This window comes from Nerophis ophidion, linkage group LG03 (genome assembly GCF_033978795.1).
Source record: "Nerophis ophidion isolate RoL-2023_Sa linkage group LG03, RoL_Noph_v1.0, whole genome shotgun sequence".
NCBI classification, from domain to species: Eukaryota; Metazoa; Chordata; class Actinopteri; order Syngnathiformes; family Syngnathidae; genus Nerophis; species Nerophis ophidion.
Window position 1 is genome coordinate 83,253,166 of NC_084613.1, and position 23,570 is coordinate 83,276,735.

A 23,570-nucleotide genomic window follows, 5' to 3' on the forward strand; every position below is an offset into this window, starting at 1 on the left:
CCGGACCACCTCATCTGGCTCCTCTCCATGTGGAGGAGCAGCGGCTTTACTTTGAGTTCCTCCCGGATGGCAGAGCTTCTCACCCTATCTCTAAGGGAGAGACCCAAACTCATTTGGGCCGCTTGTACCCGTGATCTTATCCTTTCGGTCATGACCCAAAGCTCATGACCATAGGTGAGGACCCTTTTTCCGCCCGGAAAAGGGTGGCGTGCCATCTCCGGGTTGGGGAGGAGACCCTGCCCCAAGTGGAGGAGTTCAAGTACCTAGGAGTCTTGTTCACGAGTGGGGGAAGAGTGGATGGTGAGATCGACAGGCGGATCGGTGCGGCGTCTTCAGTAATGCGGACGTTGTATCGATCCGTTGTGGTGAAGAAGGAGCTGAGCCGGAAGGCAAAGCTCTCAATTTACCGGTCGATCTACGTTCCCATCCTCACCTATGGTCATTGTTTCAGAGAGATTAAATAGTCCCTGATAGTCGGAGGGGTGTGTCCACAGGTGACTCGAGGCCAGTCTCCGAGGGAAGTCGACGGCAGCTGCATGGACGGCGCAAGCTCAGCTGATCTCCGGTAAGAGGCGACTTTTTACCACAATTTTCTCACCGAAACCTGCCGGTTGACAAGTGGTCGGGAACCATGTTCGCTTGACCGCTCTGATCCATAGTAAAGCTTCACCTCCGGGAATTTTAAACAAGGAATCACCGTGTGTTTGTGTGGCTAAAGGCTAAAGCAGGGGTGTCCACACTTCTTCTGCAGGCGAGCTACTTTTCAATTGACCAACTCGAGGGGATCTACCTCATTTATATATATCATTTATATTTATTTATTTATGAAAGAGACATTTTTGTAAACAAGTTAAATGTGTTTAATGATAATACAAGCATGTGTAACACATATAGATGTCTTTCTTTCACCAAGACAAGAATATAAGTTGGTGTATTACCTGATTCTGATGACTTGCATTGATTGGAATCAGACAGTAATGATGATAACGCCCACATTTTCAAATGGAGGAGAAAAAAAGTTGTCCTTTCTGTACAATACCACATGAAAGTGGTTGGTTTTTGGCATCTCATTCATCCAGCTTCCATACACTTTACAAGAAAAACATTGGCGGCAAATTCCGTAGCTTGCTTGATTGACATTCACGGCACCCGAGGGTCTTGTGAGATGACGCTGGCTGCTGCCAGTTCATTATCATGAGAAAATGACAGAGAGGAAGGCGAGAAACACTTTTTATTTCAACAGACTTTTCGCGCCGTCCCTTCCGTCAAAACTCTAAAGGCCGACTGCACATTTCCTATCTTCGCCAGCTTTCCGAGACTCTTATTTTGTTAGCGCAGGCAGCATGAAGCAGGGCTTTTATTGTGAAGATAGGAAATGTGCAGTCGGCCTTTAGAGTTTTGACGGAAGGTACGGCGCGACAGTCTGTTGATATAAAAAGTGTTTCTCGCCTTCCTCTCGGTCATATTTTAATAATAATGATCTTGCAGCAGCCAGCGTCATCTCACAAGACCCTCCGGTACCGTGAATGTCATTTAAGTGACGTCTTGGTGAAGATTGATGATCACTAATTTTTAGGTCTATTTTTTTTAAAAGCCTGGCTCGAGATCGACTGGTAGCTCGCGATCGACGTAATGGGCACCCCTGAGCTAAAGCTTCCCAAGTCCCATCTTTCTACTTTGACTCCTCCATTATTAATTGAACAAATTGCAAAAGATTCAGCGACACAGATGTCCAGAATACTGTTAAATTGCGCGATGAAAAGAGACGACTTTTAGCCGCAAATGGTGCTGCGCTAATATGTCCTCTACAGTCTGTGGCGCGACATTTTCAACAAGAAACTCTGCGGGAAATTTAAAATTGCAATTTAGTAAACTAAAAAGGCCGTATCGGCATGTGTTGCAATGTTAATATTTAATCATTGATATATAAACTATCAGACTGCGTGGTGGCTAGTAGTGGCTTTCAGTAGGCTTTTAAAGTTAAAATACTGTCATTTTACATAGACATCCCTATGCTTTATTGCGTTTTCATTTTGTTCATTTTCCTTTCCTTTTTGTTCATTTCCCACGGCACACCAGACAATATCCAACGGAATGTGCCGCGGCACAGTGGTTGAAAAACATTGTGTTACACAATTTACATTTGTAATGTATTTTGAAGCAACACCGGAAGTACACTACATACGATAAACACAACAAGCTAGCAGTAAAAATCGCAAATACGTTCTTGTAACGGCAGAAAAATAAGACAATAATAAAAGTATGTGTTTGTCAATATAGGACTCAAATACTGGACTAGATATATTGTAACGTATTTTTATGGACTTGCGTCGTTGTGATGTTAAAGGCCTACTGAAAGCCACTACTAGCGACCACGCAATCTGATAATTTATGTATCAATGATGAAATATTAACATTGCAACACATGCCAATACGGCCTTTTTAGTTTACTAAATTGCAATTTAAAATTTCCCGCAAAGTATCCTGTTGAAAACATAGCGGAATGATGACGCGTGCGCGTGACGTCACCGGTGGTAGTTTTTATCGCATAATTACACAGTATTCTGGACGTCTGTGTTGCTGAATCTTTTGCAATTTGTTCAATTAATAATGGAGGCGTCAAAGAAGAAAGATGTAGGTGGGAAGCGGTGTATCGCAGCTGTCTTTAGCAACACTACCACAGACGCTGTTTCCTTGTTTACATTCCCGAAGGTGAAGCTTTACTATGGAACAGAGCGGTCAAGCGAACATGGTTCTCTACCACATGTCAACCAGCAGGTTTCGCTGAGAAAATTGTGGTAATAAGTCGGCTCTTACCGTAGACATGAGCAGAGCTTGTGTCGTTCCTCCTGCAGCTGTTAGGCGGCCGAACTCTCCCCCCCACCCCCGCGCCAACCCCTCAATCCTCAGCCCAAACCTCAGCCCGATCCAACAGGCTGGCAGGACTTTGAAATTCCCCTCCCAGGAATAACCTGAACTCTAAACCCCATGACCCACAGAAAAATGACTATGCAAAATTGCACACATCTGCTGCTAAGTATATCACAAGTATTTGCACTACTGATGAAACACTCATTGTTTACAGCCATATCCTATTTAAAAACAACAGGAACTATATATATTGTCACTTTAGTAGGTAGACATATTCATGTTGCACTTTACTGTTGTGTATTCTTTTTATTTTGTCTACGCACGGGAGAGTGAGAAACATAATTTCGATTCCTTTGTATGTCTTACATGTAAAGAAATTGACAAATAAAGCTGACTTGACTTGAGCTGTCTAAGAGGCAGCTGCGACTCTCTTGGCTCCTCCGTGGCTTCCCTCAGAGACACTGGCGGTCACCACACCCCTCCGACTTTCAGGTGTGACTATATAATCTCACTAAAACACTAGTAACACAATAAGCGGATAAGAGATTTTCCAGAATTATCCTAGTAAATGTATCTAATAACACCTGAATCGTTCCCACTGCCCTTGTCTTTTTTTCTTCTTCTAGTCCTTCACTCTCACTATCCTCATCCATGAATCTTTCATCCCTGCTCAAATTAATGGGGAAATTGTCGCTTTCTCGGTCCGAATTGCTATAGCTGCTGGTGGCCATAATTGTAAACAATGTGCGGATGTGACGTCACGCGCACATCGTCGGCTACTTCCGGTACAGGCAAGGCTTTTTTATTAGCAACCAAAAGTTGCGAACCGTATTGTCGATGTTCTCTACTAAATCCTTTCAGCAAAAATATGGCAATATCGCGAAAGGATCAAGTATGACACATGGAATGGACCTGCTATCCCCGTTTGAATAAATTAATCTCATTTCAGTCGGCCTTTAAAATGTGCCGTGGGGCTGTTAAAAAATAACCCGCGGGCCGCAAATGGCCCCCGGGCCGCACTTTGGATGCCCATGCCTTGAGCTCTTATTTTGAAGGCGCTAAGAGCGGAAGTTGGAAAAACAAACGCGATAAAGTGATCTTCGCCTTTATTCCACATAAATCAGAAGACAGCAACAAGATTAATTATTCGTGTTTGCTGACAAGACAAAGCTAGCAGCAGCTAACTGATATGAAGCTAGCAGACGCTCCGAACTTTACGTTAATTAGACGTCTTTCTTTTGCGGGGTTTAATCCCACCGCTGCCACCAATGTAACCGAGGGTTTATATATGTCGTCTATACTGTATAAAACTACAAAATAACAAACATGGAGGCACCTGTTTTACAGGAGAACCTATTTATTTAGTTTGTTTTCAAAACTCCACTTTACCACAACGTGTCACCACTTCCGCTCTTACAGTCTTCAAAATAAGAGCTCAAGGTATATACTGTATAACATCTTATAACAAAAACTTAACATAACAAAGAGGCAAGTCCATAAAAAACTCATTACAATATTTAACTGTGACAATATTGTGTTTGACACAATGCTAAGAAGAGTACGTAAAACAGTTTTACTATTTAAAAATAATCTTGATAACTATTTACATTTGTAATGTATTTTGAAAGGTATACACCCCGGAAGTACACTACATGCGCTTGACACAACACAATAATCACAAATATCTTCTTTAAACGTCTGAGAAATAGACAACACGCTCACGAAATGTCACGACACGCGTGTTACGCGTGGTATAACGTGTCCAAACGCAATGTTGGGCGTCATTAAGAGTGTTTCTCACCGAGTGTGGTCGCGAAGACGGTCGTCGTTAGCTACTACTTACTTCCTGGAGTCTGAATATATGCGTTCGGCAAAATGGTACAAAAATAATAATAATAAGCTGATAAAGTCACTTTGTTCCATTTTAATTTTTTTAAAATGTATTTTACAGGGTGAAGTTGAGGAAACGCTCCAGAGAATTGAAGCCCAAGGAAGTGTACTTGGAACAATAATCGCTAATGCAGACGGTAATTGGATTCATATTTTTTATACATTAATATTTGTTTATAATTGCTTGGTGATATTGTTACATAATTTGCAATGCGTTTTATTATGTATTTTTCACCTGCAAATTAATAGTTTTTATTTTGACGAATAAAAGTGTGGACATTTATGTTAATTTAAAGGCCTACTGAAACCCACTACTAGCGACCACGCAGTCTGATAGTTTATATATCAAATATGAAATATTAACATTGCAACACATGCCAATACGGCCTTTTTAGTTTACTAAATTGCAATTCAATATTTCCTGCAAAGTATCCTGTTAAAAACGTCGCTGTTTGATGACGCATGCGTGTGACGTCTCGGATTGTAGCGGACATTTTGTTCCAGCCCGATCCCAGCTATAAGTCGTCTGCTTTAATCGCATAATCACACAGTATTCTGGACATCTGTGTTGCTGAATCTTTTGCAATTTGTTCAATTAATAATGGAGACGTCAAAGAAGAAAGATGTAGGTGGGAAGCGGTGTATTGCGGCTGCCTTTAGCAACACAAACACAGCCGGTGTTTCCTTGTTTACGTTCCCGAAGGTGAAGCTTTAATAATAATAATAATAATGGATTAGATTTATATCGCGCTTTTCTATTGTTAGATACTCAAAGCGCTCACAGAGAAGTGGGAACCCATCATTCATTCACACCTGGTGGTGGTAAGCTACATCTGTAGCCACAGCTGCCCTGGGGTAGACTGACGGAAGCGTGGCTGCCAGTTTGCGCCTACGGCCCCCCCGACCACCATCAATCATTCATTCATCATTCATTCACCAGTGTGAGTGGCACCGGGGGCAAAGGGTGAAGTGTCCTGCTCAAGGACACAACGGCAGCGATTTGGATGTCAATAGGTGGGAAGCGAACCTGCAACCCTCAGGTTTCTGGCACGGCCGCTCTACTTACTACGCCATACCGCCTTTACTATGGAACAGAGCGGTCAAGCGAACATGGTTCTCTACCACATGTCACCCGGAAGGTTTCGGTGCGAAAATTGTGGTAATAAGTCGGCTCTTACCGTAGACATGAGCGGAGCTTGCGTCGTTCCTCGTGCATCTGTCAAAGAGGCAGCTAGGGACTCTCTTGCCTCCCCCGACCGGCCGCCCCCAAACGTGGGATGCTTCCACCGTGGAGAAGGGGGAAAAAAAGTTCAGCCCGGCCCGACCGGCTGCCTTCGCTTTGCCTCGTCGAGAAACCTGGCTTCCCTCAGAGACACTGGAGGTCACCACACCCGTGGCCACACCCCTCCGACTTTCAGGTAGACCATATAATCTCACTAAAACACTAGTAAAACAATAAGCAGATAAGGGATTTTCCAGAAGTATCCTAGTAAATGTGTCTAATAACATCTGAATCGCTCCCACTTCCCTGTCTTTTTTATTTATTTATTTGTTTTCTCGTCCTTCTTTCATTATCCTCATCCACAAATCTTTCATCCTCGCTCAAACTAATGGGGAAATCGTCGCTTTCTCGGTCCGAATCGCTCTAGTTCAGGGGTCGGGAACCTTTTTGCCTGAGAGAGCCATGAAAGCCAAATATTTTAAAATGTATTTCCGTGAGAGCCATATAATATTTTTTTTAACTCTGAATACAACTAAATGTGTGCATTTTTAAGTAAGACCAACATGTTTAGAGTATAATAAATCTCCTCTTCTTGTTAATAACATTCTTATGCTGAAGTTAACCAATAATAAATCAAATACTTCTTACCATTAATGCGACTTCTTGAACAAGTCTGGTAGAAAACGGATGGATGGATAAAATGCATGAGAATGTTTTATATTTTAAACGTTATTTTTAGCTCTGTGCTTACTAGCGGAATTATTCATAATTATCGTGTTAAGCCAGGGGTGTCCTAACTTTTTCCACTGAGGGCCGCACACTGAAAAATCAGAGCAAGCGGGGGCCGTTTTCATAATATTTATTTTCAAAACCAACACAATATATGTATAAAAATTATACATTTAGCCCTCCACTCAGTTATAATCCCGGGGACCCCAAAGGGTTTTGGTCAAAAAAAATATTAAAAATGTGTCATTATTCAGTATTATAATTTTTATTATTATGCAAGTTTTAAATCTCTAGATCAACATTAGAAAAAAAAATGGAAAAAACACAAAATATGCAATATTTTCACCCAATAAATTTTTTAGGTGGAATATTTGAGATTATATGATAATTGGAGCCTTAATTTTGGATTTTGAATCATTATTATTTTTTGAGCAATGACACTAAAATAATTGGGGATCCAAAAGTGTCCTACTTATTAAAGTGTTAAAAAATAAATTATACATTTTATTTACCGTTTACTTTTAGCACAATAATCTCGAGATCAACTTCAGATATATCCGTCAATTTTAAGTTTTATTGTTGTTTATGTTTTGTTTGTTTGTTTTAGGCCCTTCTTTAGGAAAAAAAACAGCTCAGTTTTTTATATGGTAAAACACAAAATATGCAACATTTCCCCCCCAAAATATCTCAAAGTGGAATATTTAATGTGATGTAATCGAAGCCTTGAATAGGTCAATAATTCAAAATGACATTGATTTTGATTCATTATTATTTTTTAAAGAAAGAAACAGCCTGCATGGCAGCTTTGTGTTATAAGAGTAAACATTGCAACAATTTCTTGTTACATTTCACCTGTTTGCTCTTTTATACCACTTTTTATGTTTTTATATTTTTTTTCTTGTATTCTTAAAATGTGTCGGGGCCTTTTAAAAAATGACCCGCGGGCCGCACTTTGGACAGCCCTGTGTTGAGCAATGTCAGCTAAGATTTATCTGAGAGCCAGATGAAGTCATCAAAAGAGCCACATCTGGCTCTAGAGCCATAGGTTCTCTAATCCTGCTCTAGCTGCTGGTGGCCATGATTGTAAACAATGTTCAGATGTGAGGAGCTCCACAACCCGTGACGTCACGCGCACATCGTCTGCTACTTCCGGCACAGGCAAGGCTTTTTTATTAGCGACCAAAAGTTGCGAACTTTATCGTCGATGTTCTCCACTAAATCCTTTCAGCAGAAATATGGCAATATCGCGAAACGATCAAGTATGACACATAGAATCCCCGTTTAAATAAGAAAATCTCATTTCAGTAGGCCTTTAATGTTGTACGTAAAATAAAAGGCATGCCATGTTGACAAGTGACCAACAACGCTCATTCTAAGAATCAATATTTATTTACTTCAGGCATTCCTATCCGATCAACGTTCGACAACTCCAAAGCAGCCAAGTATGTGGACTCTCTCCGCCAACTCACCTTGATGGCCAGGGGCACCGTGCGAGACATTGACCCGGAGAATGAACTGGTAGTTCTACGCATCAGCGCCAAGAACCAAGAGATCATGGTTGGACCAGGTAAATATTAACATCTAGCGGATAAAAGAAGGCTAATTAATGGCCAAAATAACTCAATATTCTCGTGTGGTTAAGTTCCTGCTTTATTGTGAATGTTGTCTTGTCTATCTGTGTTGGCCCTGGGATGAGATGCGACTTGTCCAGGGTGTACTCCGCCTTCCGCCCGATTGTAGCTGAGATAGTTGCCAACGCCCCCCGCAACTCCAAAAAGGAATAAGTGGTAGAAAAGGGATGGATGTATCCATTTCCCACCACTTGTCCCTTATGGGGTCGCTGGTGCCTGTCTCAGCTGCATTTGGGCGGAAGGCGGTGTACACCCTGGACAAGTCACCACCTCATCGCAGGGCCAACACAGATAGACAACATTCACACTCACATTCACACACTATTTTCATAATGTGCTGGATGGATTTTGTATTCCTGCCGCAGGAGCACGCAAAGTGGGCGGAGCTCTGTGCCTTGTTAGCGATGTCAACGATACAAAATGTGGATCATTACGATCATGCTTTGATCGTCAAAAATGTTGTTGGTCTTACATGCGGCATTCCCACCCGAATAAATATGTACATGCCGTGTTGTACCTGTACTCACATCGCTGCACAGGTGTCAAACTCAAAGCCCGAGGGCCAGATCTGGCACGCCACGTCATTTTAGCTGGCCCACATATGCCTGAAAATAATATGCGTCAATGAACAACCTAATATTTTTTTTTTTTACATTTTCACAGAATAAAAATGTTTGTACGGCATGAAAATGAATACATTTTTAGCTTTATTAATATTCAATATTGCAACACATTTTTTGTTGAAATAAAAACAAATACTTAAATATCTTCTTCTGATTACAAAGATTGGTACAGAATATTTCAGCGTATTTCTGTGTTGCTGTAAAATGTGTCCCGCTTCTATTTCCCTCAAATAAAACTTAATGTGGATTATTATGTCCACTTTTAGTATCATTTACAGCTAAACTTGTATTATTCAACTAAATTTGATAATGACGAAAAAGTTAGTAGGGGATACATAATATTTGAGCATATTTATGTGTTGCAATCAAATGTGTCCCCCCTTTATTTTCCTCAATTGATGTACTAACATTATGTGTTTTATTCTGAACAAAGTTAGCATCATCAAGAACACAACTTGTGAATTTTAACTCATGTTATTAATCACCAAAAAAGTTAGTAGGGGATATATAATACTTCAGCATATTTCCGTGCTGCCGTAAAATGTGTCCCCCTTCTATTTCCCTCAAACGATGTACTAAAATTTCATGTGGATTATTATGTCCACTTTTAGTATCATTTACAGCTAAACTTGTACATTTGGACTCATTTTAATAATGACAAAAAAGTTAGTAGGGAATACATATTTCAGCATATTTATGTGTTGCCATCAAATGTGTCCCCCTACTATTTTCCTCAAATGATGTACTAACATTATGTGTTTTATTCTGTAGATACTTAGCATCATCAACAACAAAACTTGTGAATTTGGACTCATGTTATTAATCACAAAAAAAGTTAATAGGGGATACATAATATTTCAGCATATTTCCGTGCTGCCGAAAAATGCGTCCCCCTTCTATTTCCCTCAAATGATGTACTAAAACTTCATGTGGATTATTATTTACACTTTTAGTAGGATTTACAGCTAAACTTGTACATTTGGACTCATTTTAATAATGACAAAAAGGTTAGTAGGGAATACATAATATTTCAGCATATTTATGTGTTGCCATCAAATGTGTCCCCCTACTATTTTCCTCAAATGATGTACTAACATTATGTGTTTTATTCTGAACAAAGTTAGCATCATCAACAACACAACTTGTGAATTTAGACTCATGTTATTAATCACAAAAAAAGTTAATAGAGGATACATAATATTTCAGTATATTTCCGTGTTGCCATAAAATGTGTCCCCTTTCTATTTCCCTCAAATGATGTACTAAAACTTCATGTGGATTATTATGTACACTTTTAGTATCATTTACAGCTAAACTTGTATATTTGGACTCATTTTAATAATGACAAAAAAGTTAGTAGGGAATACATAATATTTCAGCATATTTGCGTGTTGCCATCAAATGTGTCCCCCTACTATTTTCCTCAAATGATGTACTAACATTATGTGTTTTATTCTGTTGATACTTAGCATCATCAACAACAAAACTTGTGAATTTAGACTCATGTTATTAATCACAAAAAAAGTTAATAGGGGATACATAATATTTCAGCATATTTTTGTGCTGCCATAAAATGTGTCCCCTTTCTCTTTACCTCAAATTATGGACTAAAACTTCATGTGGAATATTATTTACACTTTTAGTATGATTTACAGCTAAACTTATGTATTTGGACTCATTTAATAATGACAAAAAGGTTAGTAGGGAATACATAATATATCAGCATATTTATGTGTTGCCATCAAATGTGTCCCCCCCTCTATTTTCCTCAAATGATGTACTAACATTATGTGTTTTATTCTGAACAAAGTTAGCATCATCAACAACACAACTTGTGAATTTAGACTCATGTTATTAATCACAAAAAAATTTATAGGGGATACATATTTCAGCATATTTCTGTGCTGCCGAAAAATGTGTCCCCCTTCTATTTCCCTCTAATGATGTACTAAAACTTCATGTGGATTATTAAGTACACTTTTAGTATCATTTACAGCTAAACTTGTACATTTGGACTCATTTTAATAATGACAAAAAGGTTAGTAGGGAATACATATTATTTCAGCATATTTATGTGTTGCCATCAAATGTGTCCCCCTACTATTTTCCCTCAAATTATGTACTAACATCATGTGTTTTATTCTGAACAAAGTTAGCATCATCAACAACACAACTTGTGAATTTAGACTCATGTTATTAATCACAAAAAAAGTTAATAGGGGATACATAATATTTCAGCATATTTCCGTGCTGCCGAAAAATGTGTCCCCCTTCTATTTCCCTCTAATGATGTAATAACACTTCATGTGGATTATTAAGTACACTTTTAGTATCATTTACAGCTAAACTTGTATATTTGGACTCATTTTAATGATGACAAAAAAGTTAGTAGGGAATACATATTATTTCAGCATATTTATGTGTTGCCGTAAAATGTGTCCCCCTTCTATTTCCCTCAAATGATGTACTAAAACTTCATGTGGATTATTAAGTACACTTTTAGTATCATTTAAAGCTAAACTTGTATATTTGGACTCATTTTAATAATGACAAAAAGGTTAGTAGGGAATACATTATATTTCAGCATATTTTTGTGCTGCCATAAAATGTGTCCCCCTTCTATTTCCCTCAAATTATGTACTAACACTTCATGTGGATTATTATGTACACTTTTAGTATCATTTACAGCTAAACTTGTATATTTGGACTCATTTTAAGAATGACAAAAAAGTTAGTAGGGAATACATATTATTTCAGCAAATTTATGTGTTGCCATCAAATGTGTCCCCCTACTATTTTCCTCAAATGATGTACTAACATTATGTGTTTTATTTTGAACAAAGTTAGCATCATCAACAACAAAACTTGTGATTTTAGACTCATGTTATTAATCACAAAAAAAGTTAATAGGGGATACATAATATTTCAGCATATTTTTGTGCTGCCATAAAATGTGTCCCCTTTCTCTTTTCCTCAAATTATGTACTAAAACTTCATGTGGATTATTATTTACACTTTTAGTATCATTTACAGCTAAACTTGTATATTTGGACTCCTTTTAATAATGACAAAAAAGTTAGTAGGGAATACATATTATTACAGCATATTTATGTGTTGCGATAAAATGTGTCCCCCCTCTATTTTCCTCAATTGATGTACTAACATTATGTGTTTTATTCAGAACAAAGTTAGCATCATCAACAACACAACTTGTGAATTTAGATTCCTGTTGTTAATCACAAAAAAAGTTAATATGGTATACATAATATTTCAGCATATTTCTGTGCTGCCGAAAAATGTGTCCCCCTTCTATTTCCCTCAAATGATGTACTAAAACTTCATGTGGATTATTAAGTACACTTTTAGTATCATTTACAGCTAAACTTGTATATTTGGACTAATTTTAATAATGACAAAAAAGTTAGTAGGGGATACATAATATTTCAGCATATTTATGTGTTACCATCAAATGTGTCCCCCTACTATTTTCCTCAAATGATGTACTAACATTATGTGTTTAATTCTGTAGATACTTAGCATCATCAACAACAAAACTTGTGAATTTAGACTCATGTTATTAATCACAAAAAAAGTTAATAGGGGATACATAATATTTCAGCATATTTTTGTGCTGCCATAAAATGTGTCCCCTTTCCCTTCCCCTCAAATGATGTACTAAAACTTCATGTGGATTATTATTTACACTTTTAGTATGATTTAAAGCTAAACTTGTATATTTGGACTCATTTTAATAATGAAAAAATAGTTAGTAGGGGATACATAATATTTCACCATATTTGCGTGTTACCGTAAAATGTGTCCCCCTTCTATTTCCCTCAAATTATGTACTAACACTTCATGTGGAATATTAAGTACACTTTTAGTATCATTTACAGCTAAACTTGTACATTTGGACTCATTTTAATAATGACAAAAAGGTTAGTAGGGGATACATAATATTTCAGCATATTTATGTGTTGCCATCAAATGTGTCCCCCTACTATTTTCCTCAAATTATGTACTAACATTATGTGTTTTATTCTGAACAAAGTTAGCATCATCAACAACAAAACTTGTGAATTTAGACTCATGTTATTAATCACAAAAAAAGTTAATAGGGGATGCATAATATTTCAACAAATTTGTGTGTTGCCATAAAATGTGTCCCCTTTCTCTTTCCCTCAAATGATGTACTAAAACTTCATGTGGATTATTATTTACACTTTTAGTATCCTTTACAGCTAAACTTGTAGATTTGGACTCATTTTAATAATGACAAAAAAGTTAGTAGGGAATACATAATATTTCAGCATATTTATGTGTTGCCATCAAATGTGTCCCCCCACTATTTTCCTCAAATTATGTACTAACATTATGTGTTTTATTCTGAACAAAGTTAGCATCATCAACAACACAACTTGTGAATTTAGACTCATGTTATTAATCACAAAAATAGTTAATAAGGGATACATAATATTTCAGCATATTTCCGTGCTGCCGAAAAATGCGTCCCCCTTCTATTTCCCTCAAATGATGTACTAAAACTTCATGTGGATTATTAAGTACACTTTTAGTATCATTTACAGCTAAACTTGTATATTTGGACTCATTTTAATAATGACAAAAAAGTTAGTAGGGAATACATAATATTTCAGCATATTTGTGTGTTGCCATAAAATATGTCCCGCTTCTATTTCCCTCAAATGATGTACTAAAACTTCATGTGGATTATTAAGTACACTTTTAGTATCATTTACAGCTAAACTTGTACATTTGGACTCATTTTAATAATGACAAAAAGGTTAGTAGGGAATACATAATATTTCAGCAAATTTATGTGTTGCCATCAAATGTGTCCCCCTACTATTTTCCTCAAATGATGTACTAACATTATGTGTTTTATTCTGAACAAAGTTAGCATCATCAACAACACAACTTGTGAATTTAGACTCCTGGTATTAATCACAAAAAAAGTTAATAGGGGATACATAATATTTCAGCATATTTCCGTGCTGCCGTAAAATGTGTCCCCCCTCTATTTTCCTCATTTGATGTACTAACATTATGTGTTTAATTCTGTTGATACTTAGCATCATCAAGAACACAACCTGTGAATTTAGACTCATGTTATTAATCACAAAAAAAGTTCATAGGGGATACATAATATTTCAGCATATTTTTGTGCTACCATAAAATTTGTCCCCTTTCTCTTTCCCTCAAATTATGTACTAAAACCAAATGTGGATTATTATGTACACTTTTAGTATCATTTACAGCTAAACTTGTACATTTGGACTCATTTTAATAATGACAAAAAAGTTAGTAGGGAATACATATTATTTCAGCATATTTATGTGTTGCCATCAAATGTGTCCCCCCTCTATTTTCCTCAAATGATGTACTAACATTATGTGTTTAATTCTGTAGATACTTAGCATCATCAACAACACAACTTGTGAATTTAGACTCATGTTATTAATCACAAAAAAAGTTAATAGGGGATACATAATATTTCAGCATGTTTTTGTGCTGCCGAAAAATGCGTCCCCCTTCTATTTCCCTCAAATTATGTACTAAAACTCTATGTGGATTATTATTTACACTTTTAGTATCATTTACAGCTAAACTTGTACATTTGGACTCATTTTATTAATGACAAAAAAGTTAGTAGGGGATACATAATATTTCAGCATATTTGCGTGTTGCCATCAAATGTGTCCCGCTACTATTTTCCTCAAATGATTTATTAACATTATGTGTTTAATTCTGTAGATACTTAGCATCATCAACAACACAACTTGTGAATTTAGACTCATGTTATTAATCACAAAAAAAGTTAATAGGGGATACATAATATTTCAGCATTTTTTTGTGTTGCCATAAAATGTGTCCCCTTTCCCTTTCCCTCAAATTATGTACTAAAACTTTATGTGGAATATTATGTACACTTTTAGTATCATTTACAGCTAAACTTGTATATTTGGACTCATTTTAATAATGACAAAAAGGTTAGTAGGGAATAAATAATATTTCAGCAAATTTATGTGTTGCCATCAAATGTGTCCCCCTACTATTTTCCTCAAATGATGTACTAACATTATGTGTTTTATCCTGAACAAAGTTAGCATCATCAACAACACAACTTGTGAATTTAAATTCCTGTTATTAATCACAAAAAAAGTTAATAGGGGATACATAATATTTCAACATATTTTTGTGCTGCCGAAAAATGTGTCCCACTTCTATTTCCCTCAAATGATGTACTAAAACTTCATGCAGATTATTATGTCCACTTTTAGTATCATTTACAGCTAAACTTGTAGATTTGGACTCATTTTAATAATGACAAAAAATTAGTAGGGAATACATAATATTTAAGCATATTTATGTGTTGCCATCAAATGTGTCCCCCCTCTATTTTCCTCAAATTATGTACTAACATTATGTGTTTTATTCTGAACAAAGTTAGCATCATCAACAACACAACTTGTGAATTTAGACTCATGTTATTAATCACAAAAATAGTTAATAAGGGATACATAATATTTCAGCATATTTCCGTGCTGCCGAAAAATGCGTCCCCCTTCTATTTCCCTCAAATGATGTACTAAAACTTCATGTGGATTATTAAGTACACTTTTAGTATCATTTACAGCTAAACTTGTATATTTGGACTCCTTTTAATAATGACAAAAAAGTTAGTAGGGAATACATAATATTTCAGCATATTTGTGTGTTGCCATAAAATATGTCCCGCTTCTATTTCCCTCAAATGATGTACTAAAACTTCATGTGGATTATTATTTACACTTTTAGTATCATTTACAGCTAAACTTGTACATTTGGACTCATTTTAATAATGACAAAAAGGTTAGTAGGGAATACATAATATTTCAGCAAATTTATGTGTTGCCATCAAATGTGTCCCCCTACTATTTTCCTCAAATGATGTACTAACATTATGTGTTTTATTCTGAACAAAGTTAGCATCATCAACAACACAACTTGTGAATTTAGACTCCTGGTATTAATCACAAAAAAAGTTAATAGGGGATACATATTATTTCAGCATATTTTTGTGCTGCCGTAAAATGTGTCCCCCTTCTATTTCCCTCAAATTATGTACTAAAACCAAATGTGGATTATTATTTACACTTTTAGTATCATTTACAGCTAAACTTGTATATTTAGACTCATTTTAATAATGACAAAAAAGTTAGTAGGGAATACATATTATTTCAGCATATTTATGTGTTGCCATCAAATGTGTCCCCCCTCTATTTTCCTCATTTGATGTACTAACATTATGTGTTTAATTCTGTTGATACTTAGCATCATCAAGAACACAACCTGTGAATTTAGACTCATGTTATTAATCACAAAAAAAGTTCATAGGGGATACATAATATTTCAGCATATTTTTGTGCTACCATAAAATTTGTCCCCTTTCTCTTTCCCTCAAATTATGTACTAAAACCAAATGTGGATTATTATGTACACTTTTAGTATCATTTACAGCTAAACTTGTACATTTGGACTCATTTTAATAATGACAAAAAAGTTAGTATGGAATACATATTATTTCAGCATATTTATGTGTTGCCATCAAATGTGTCCCCCCTCTATTTTCCTCAAATGATGTACTAACATTATGTGTTTAATTCTGTAGATACTTAGCATCATCAACAACACAACTTGTGAATTTAGACTCATGTTATTAATCACAAAAAAAGTTAATAGGGGATACATAATATTTCAGCATGTTTTTGTGCTGCCGAAAAATGCGTCCCCCTTCTATTTCCCTCAAATTATGTACTAAAACTCTATGTGGATTATTATTTACACTTTTAGTATCATTTACAGCTAAACTTGTACATTTGGACTCATTTTATTAATGACAAAAAAGTTAGTAGGGGATACATAATATTTCAGCATATTTGCGTGTTGCCATCAAATGTGTCCCGCTACTATTTTCCTCAAATGATTTATTAACATTATGTGTTTAATTCTGTAGATACTTAGCATCATCAACAACACAACTTGTGAATTTAGACTCATGTTATTAATCACAAAAAAAGTTAATAGGGGATACATAATATTTCAGCATTTTTTTGTGTTGCCATAAAATGTGTCCCCTTTCCCTTTCCCTCAAATTATGTACTAAAACTTTATGTGGAATATTATGTACACTTTTAGTATCATTTACAGCTAAACTTGTATATTTGGACTCATTTTAATAATGACAAAAAGGTTAGTAGGGAATAAATAATATTTCAGCAAATTTATGTGTTGCCATCAAATGTGTCCCCCTACTATTTTCCTCAAATGATGTACTAACATTATGTGTTTTATCCTGAACAAAGTTAGCATCATCAACAACACAACTTGTGAATTTAAATTCCTGTTATTAATCACAAAAAAAGTTAATAGGGGATACATAATATTTCAACATATTTTTGTGCTGCCGAAAAATGTGTCCCACTTCTATTTCCCTCAAATGATGTACTAAAACTTCATGCAGATTATTAGGTCCACTTTTAGTATCATTTACAGCTAAACTTGTAGATTTGGACTCATTTTAATAATGACAAAAAATTAGTAGGGAATACATAATATTTAAGCATATTTATGTGTTGCCATCAAATGTGTCCCCCCTCTATTTTCCTCAAATGATGTACTAACATCATGTGTTTTATTCTGAACAAAGTTAGCATCATCAACAACACAACTTGTGAATTTAGACTCATGTTATTAATCACAAAAAAGTTATAGGGGATACATAATATTTCAGCATGTTTTTGTGCTGCCATAAAATGTGTCCCCTTTCCCTTTCCCTCAAATGATGTACTAAAACTTTATGTGGATTATTATTTACACTTTTAGTATCATTTAAAGCTAAACTTGTATATTTGGACTCATTTTAATAATGAAAAAATAGTTAGTAGGGGATACATAATATTTCAGCATGTTTTTGTGCTGCCATAAAATGTGTCCCCTTTCCCTTTCCCTCAAATGATGTACTAAAACTTCATGTGGATTATTAAGTACACTTTTAGCATCATTTACAGCTAAACTTGTATATTTGGACTCATTTTAATAATGACAAAAAAGTTAGTAGGGAATACATAATATTTCAGCATATTTATGCGTTGCCATAAAATGTGTCCCCCTACTATTTTCCTCAAATGATGTACTAACATTATGTGTTTTATTCTGAACAAAATTAGCATCATCAACAACAAAACTTGTGAATTTAGACTCATGTTATTAATCACATAAAAAGTTAATAGGGGATACATGATATTTCAGCAGATTTTTGTGCTACCATAAAATGTGTCCCCTTTCGCTTTCCCTCAAATGATGTACTAAAACCAAATGTGGATTATTATGTACACTTTTAGTATCATTTACAGCTAAACGTGTACATTTGGACTCATTTTAATAATGACAAAAAAGTTAGTAGGGAATACATAATATTTCAGCATATTTATGTGTTGCCATCAAATGTGTCCCCCCACTATTTTCCTCAAATGATGTACTAACATTATGTGTTTAATTCTGTAGATACTTAGCATCATCAACAACACAACTTGTGAATTTAGACTCATGTTATTAATCACAAAAAAAGTTAATAGGGGATACATAATATTTCAGCATGTTTTTGTGCTGCCGAAAAATGCGTCCCCCTTCTATTTCCCTCAAATTATGTACTAAAACTCTATGTGGATTATTATTTACACTTTTAGTATCATTTACAGCTAAACTTGTACATTTGGACTCATTTTATTAATGACAAAAAAGTTAGTAGGGGATACATAATATTTCAGCATATTTGCGTGTTGCCATCAAATGTGTCCCGCTACTATTTTCCTCAAATGATTTATTAACATTATGTGTTTAATTCTGTAGATACTTAGCATCATCAACAACACAACTTGTGAATTTAGACTCATGTTATTAATCACAAAAAAAGTTAATAGGGGATACATAATATTTCAGCATTTTTTTGTGTTGCCATAAAATGTGTCCCCTTTCCCTTTCCCTCAAATTATGTACTAAAACTTTATGTGGAATATTATGTACACTTTTAGTATCATTTACAGCTAAACTTGTATATTTGGACTCATTTTAATAATGACAAAAAGGTTAGTAGGGAATAAATAATATTTCAGCAAATTTATGTGTTGCCATCAAATGTGTCCCCCTACTATTTTCCTCAAATGATGTACTAACATTATGTGTTTTATCCTGAACAAAGTTAGCATCATCAACAACACAACTTGTGAATTTAAATTCCTGTTATTAATCACAAAAAAAGTTAATAGGGGATACATAATATTTCAACATATTTTTGTGCTGCCGAAAAATGTGTCCCGCTTCTATTTCCCTCAAATGATGTACTAAAACTTCATGCAGATTATTAGGTCCACTTTTAGTATCATTTACAGCTAAACTTGTAGATTTGGACTCATTTTAATAATGACAAAAAATTAGTAGGGAATACATAATATTTAAGCATATTTATGTGTTGCCATCAAATGTGTCCCCCCTCTATTTTCCTCAATTGATGTGCTAACATCATGTGTTTTATTCAGAACAAAGTTAGCATCATCAACAACACAACTTGTGAATTTAGACTCATGTTATTAATCACAAAAAAAGTTAATAGGGGATACATAATATTTCAGCATGTTTTTGTGCTGCCATAAAATGTGTCCCCTTTCCCTTTCCCTCAAATGATGTACTAAAACCAAATGTGGATTATTATTTACACTTTTAGTATCATTTACAGCTAAACGTGTACATTTGGACTCATTTTAATAATGACAAAAAAGTTAGTAGGGAATACATAATATTTCAGCATATTTATGTGTTGCCATCAAATGTGTCCCCCTACTATTTTCCTCAAATGATTTATTAACATTATGTGTTTAATTCTGTAGATACTTAGCATCATCAACAACAAAACTTGTGAATTTAGACTCATGTTATTAATCACAAAAAAAAAAAATTAATAGGGGATACATAATATTTCAGCGTATTTCTGTGTTTCCATAAAATGTGTCCCCTTTCCATCAAATTATGTACTAAAACTTCATGTGGATTATTATTTACACTTTTAGTATCATTTACAGCTAAACTTGTATATTTGGACTCATTTTAATAATGACAAAAAAGTTAGTAGGGAATACATATTATTTCAGCATATTTATGTGTTGCCATCAAATGTGTCCCCCACTCTATTTTCCTCAAATGATGTACTAACATTATGTGTTTTATTCTGAACAAAGTTAGCATCATCAACAACACAACTTGTGAATTTAAATTCCTGTTATTAATCACAAAAAAAGTTAATAGGGGATACATAATATTTCAACATATTTTTGTGCTGCCGAAAAATGTGTCCCGCTTCTATTTCCCTCAAATGATGTACTAAAACTTCATGCAGATTATTAGGTCCACTTTTAGTATCATTTACAGCTAAACTTGTAGATTTGGACTCATTTTAATAATGACAAAAAATTAGTAGGGAATACATAATATTTAAGCATATTTATGTGTTGCCATCAAATGTGTCCCCCCTCTATTTTCCTCAAATGATGTACTAACATTATGTGTTTTATTCTGAACAAAGTTAGCATCATCAACAACACAACTTGTGAATTTAGACTCATGTTATTAATCACAAAAAAGTTATAGGGGATACATAATATTTCAGCATGTTTTTGTGCTGCCATAAAATGTGTCCCCTTTCCCTTTCCCTCAAATGATGTACTAAAACTTTATGTGGATTATTATTTACACTTTTAGTATCATTTAAAGCTAAACTTGTATATTTGGACTAATTTTAATAATGAAAAAATAGTTAGTAGGGTATACATAATATTTCAGCATATTTGCGTGTTGCCGTAAAATGTGTCCCCTTTCCCTTTCCCTCAAATGATGTACTAAAACTTCATGTGGATTATTAAGTACACTTTTAGCATCATTTACAGCTAAACTTGTATATTTGGACTCATTTTAATAATGACAAAAAAGTTAGTAGGGAATACATAATATTTCAGCATATTTATGTGTTGCCATCAAATGTGTCCCCCTACTACTTTCCTCAAATGATGTACTAACATTATGTGTTTAATTCTGTAGATACTTAGCATCATCAACAACAAAACTTGTGACTCATGTTACTAATCACAAAAAAAGTTAGTAAGAGATACATAATATTTATAATCATTGACATGGCTAACAACAGGAAGTGCTGCCGCTGTCTGATCAAGGCACGAAGCTCCGCCCCCAATGCGTGCTCCCGCAAAATATATCAGGGACACAGAATTTCGCAGGACAGCGGGACTCGAACCACGGTAGCTAGCATGCTGGTTGGTCTCGCATGCAAACGACCCGAGTTCGAGTCCCGGACTGAGCCAGGCGGGTCACACAAGGATATAGGAAGCCTCCTATTGTTGTTAAAAACCTATTTTGACCTTTGACCCCCAGGCCCACCAAATGTTAGAAGAACTTCTTGTATGTCCCCACAGAGAATGGCTATCTTCTGATACTCCTCCAGAGGTTTGAGAAATACTCCCGGACATGAGAGCAAAAGTACATGAAGGCTAAAATAAAAGAATGAAAAGAGTGTAGCTCTCTCATTAACACATTTAATGTTATATATTACATATATATATGTTTATATGTAATATTATTTGACTTTGTGTTCAAATGTTTCCTATCATTCTGCAGAAAAACTACTATTAGCTTAAACCCTTTTCAGTGATGTACCCCCTGTGAACATGTTTTTAATTCAACTACCCCTTAATCAGAGGAAAGCATTTTTGGTTGAAAAAAAGAGATAAAGAAGTAAAATACAGCACTATGTCTTCATTGTTTGATTTACTAAATTGTATAACAGTGCAAAATGTTGCTCATTTGTAGTGGTCTTTCTTGAACTATTGGGAAAAAAAGATATACTCATGTGAACGACTCACATTGTCGTTTTGCGGGTTCCATGGACCACTCAGGAAGGACATGATTGAGCAGGTTTGACGCTCGTTTTTTTTTCAATAACAAGCTGTCTTCCGGTCTGGTCGCTTTTCAGCCGGCCTCGTCTCCGTCTCTCGTGCCTCGCTCTCTGTTGCTCTCGCTCTTTAAGTTCTGCTGCGGGCTCTCCTCCTTTTTCCTTAACCTCCTCCGCCGCTGCCCTTTTATACAGCCAGAGGAGATAAGTTGATTGTGTGCCGGTGCGCGATCCACGCACCTGAATTTGATTGCGGCATCGCTCCCGGCATTCTCCGCCTCCTTGCCGCCATCTTGGGCCGGGCTCCAGCGTGCCCCGCCCCGCTGCTCGTTCACCGGCTGCGCCTCTCCACAACACATAACTAAAAACTTGTTGAAAAATAAACAAGTAATTCAATTATAAATAAAGATTTCTACACATAGAAGTAATCGTAAACTTAAAGTAGAGATCCATCTGGATTCATCAACTTCATTCTAAACATTTTTCACATAAAAATATATCCTTAACATCAATATTTATGGAACATGTCCACAAACAATCTAGCTGTCAACACTGAATATTGCATTGTTGCATTTCTGTTCACAGTTTATGAACTTACATTCATATTTTGTTGAAGTATTATTCAATAAATATATTTGTGACGGACTCCAGCCGTCGTGCGGGTTCCATGGACCACCAAGGAAGGACATGATTGCTTTATTTTTCAATCAAGCTCGTCTGCAGGTCGGGTCGCTTTTCAGCTCCTCTCCGCTGCTCGCGCTTCGGTCGCTTTTCAGCCGCACCCGTCGTCTTGCTCTCTGTCGCTTCCGCTCTTCAGGCACTGCTGCGGGCTCCCCAACTCCATCTGCCTCGTTCTCTCCTCCTTCCCGAACCCTTTTATACAATGAGAGGAGATACGTCAATTGTGTCCAGGTGCGCGATCCACGCACCTGATCTCGCCGCCCAGCTCGAATTCTCCGCCTCCTTGCCGCCATCTTGGGCCGGGCTCCAGCGTGCCCTACCGCTCTGTCGGCTCCGCCTCTCCACAATATTTTTAAATGATATTTGAATTATTGCTATTTTTAGAATATTTTTATATAATCCCGCATACCTTCAAGTACCCCCATTTGAGAACCACTGCTCTAAATGATTGTATCTCACCTACAAATAAACTCTGTTCTCTACCTCAGTAGAAGCATTTATGTCTCACCTTAAAACTCATCTGTATACTCTAGCCTTTAAATAGACCTCCTTTTTAGACCAGTTGATCTGCCGCTTCTTTTCTTTTTTCTCCTATGTCCCCCCCCTCCCTTGTGGAGGGGGTCCGGTCCGACGACCATGGATGAAGTACTGGCTGTCCAGAGTCGAGACCCAGGATGGACCGGTTGGGGACATCTCTACGCTGCTGATCCGCCTCCGCTTGAGATGGTTTCCTGTGGACGGGACTCTCGCTGCTGTCTTGGATCCGCTTTGAACTGAACTCTCGCGGCTGTGTTGGATCCACTATGGATTGAACTTTCACAGTATCATGTTAGACCCGCTCGACATCCATTGGGGGAGGGGGGTTGCCCACATCTGAGGTCCTCTCCAAGGTTTCTCATAGTCAGCATTGT

The 23,570-nt window shown here is 36.1% G+C and overlaps 1 protein-coding gene across 1 annotated transcript; it reads left to right on the top strand.

The window, feature by feature from the left end:
* Positions 1-4,498: 4,498 nt before the first annotated feature.
* LOC133548826 (dynein light chain roadblock-type 2-like) lies at positions 4,499-21,770 on the top strand. Its single transcript, XM_061893760.1, has 4 exons — positions 4,499-4,749; positions 4,823-4,898; positions 8,112-8,279; positions 21,503-21,770. The coding sequence occupies exons 1-4, from the start codon at positions 4,747-4,749 to the stop codon at positions 21,556-21,558; spliced, it is 303 nt and encodes a 100-aa protein (XP_061749744.1). The 5' UTR covers positions 4,499-4,746; the 3' UTR covers positions 21,559-21,770.
* The last annotated feature ends 1,800 nt before the right edge of the window (positions 21,771-23,570 follow it).

Excerpts from the sequence above, each read along its gene's own strand:
- LOC133548826 (XM_061893760.1), top strand. Across the intron at positions 4,899-8,111 it reads AATAATCGCTAATGCAGACG|GCATTCCTATCCGATCAACG; the intron begins GTAATTGGATTC and ends TATTTACTTCAG. Across the intron at positions 8,280-21,502 it reads AGAGATCATGGTTGGACCAG|AGAATGGCTATCTTCTGATA; the intron begins GTAAATATTAAC and ends ATGTCCCCACAG.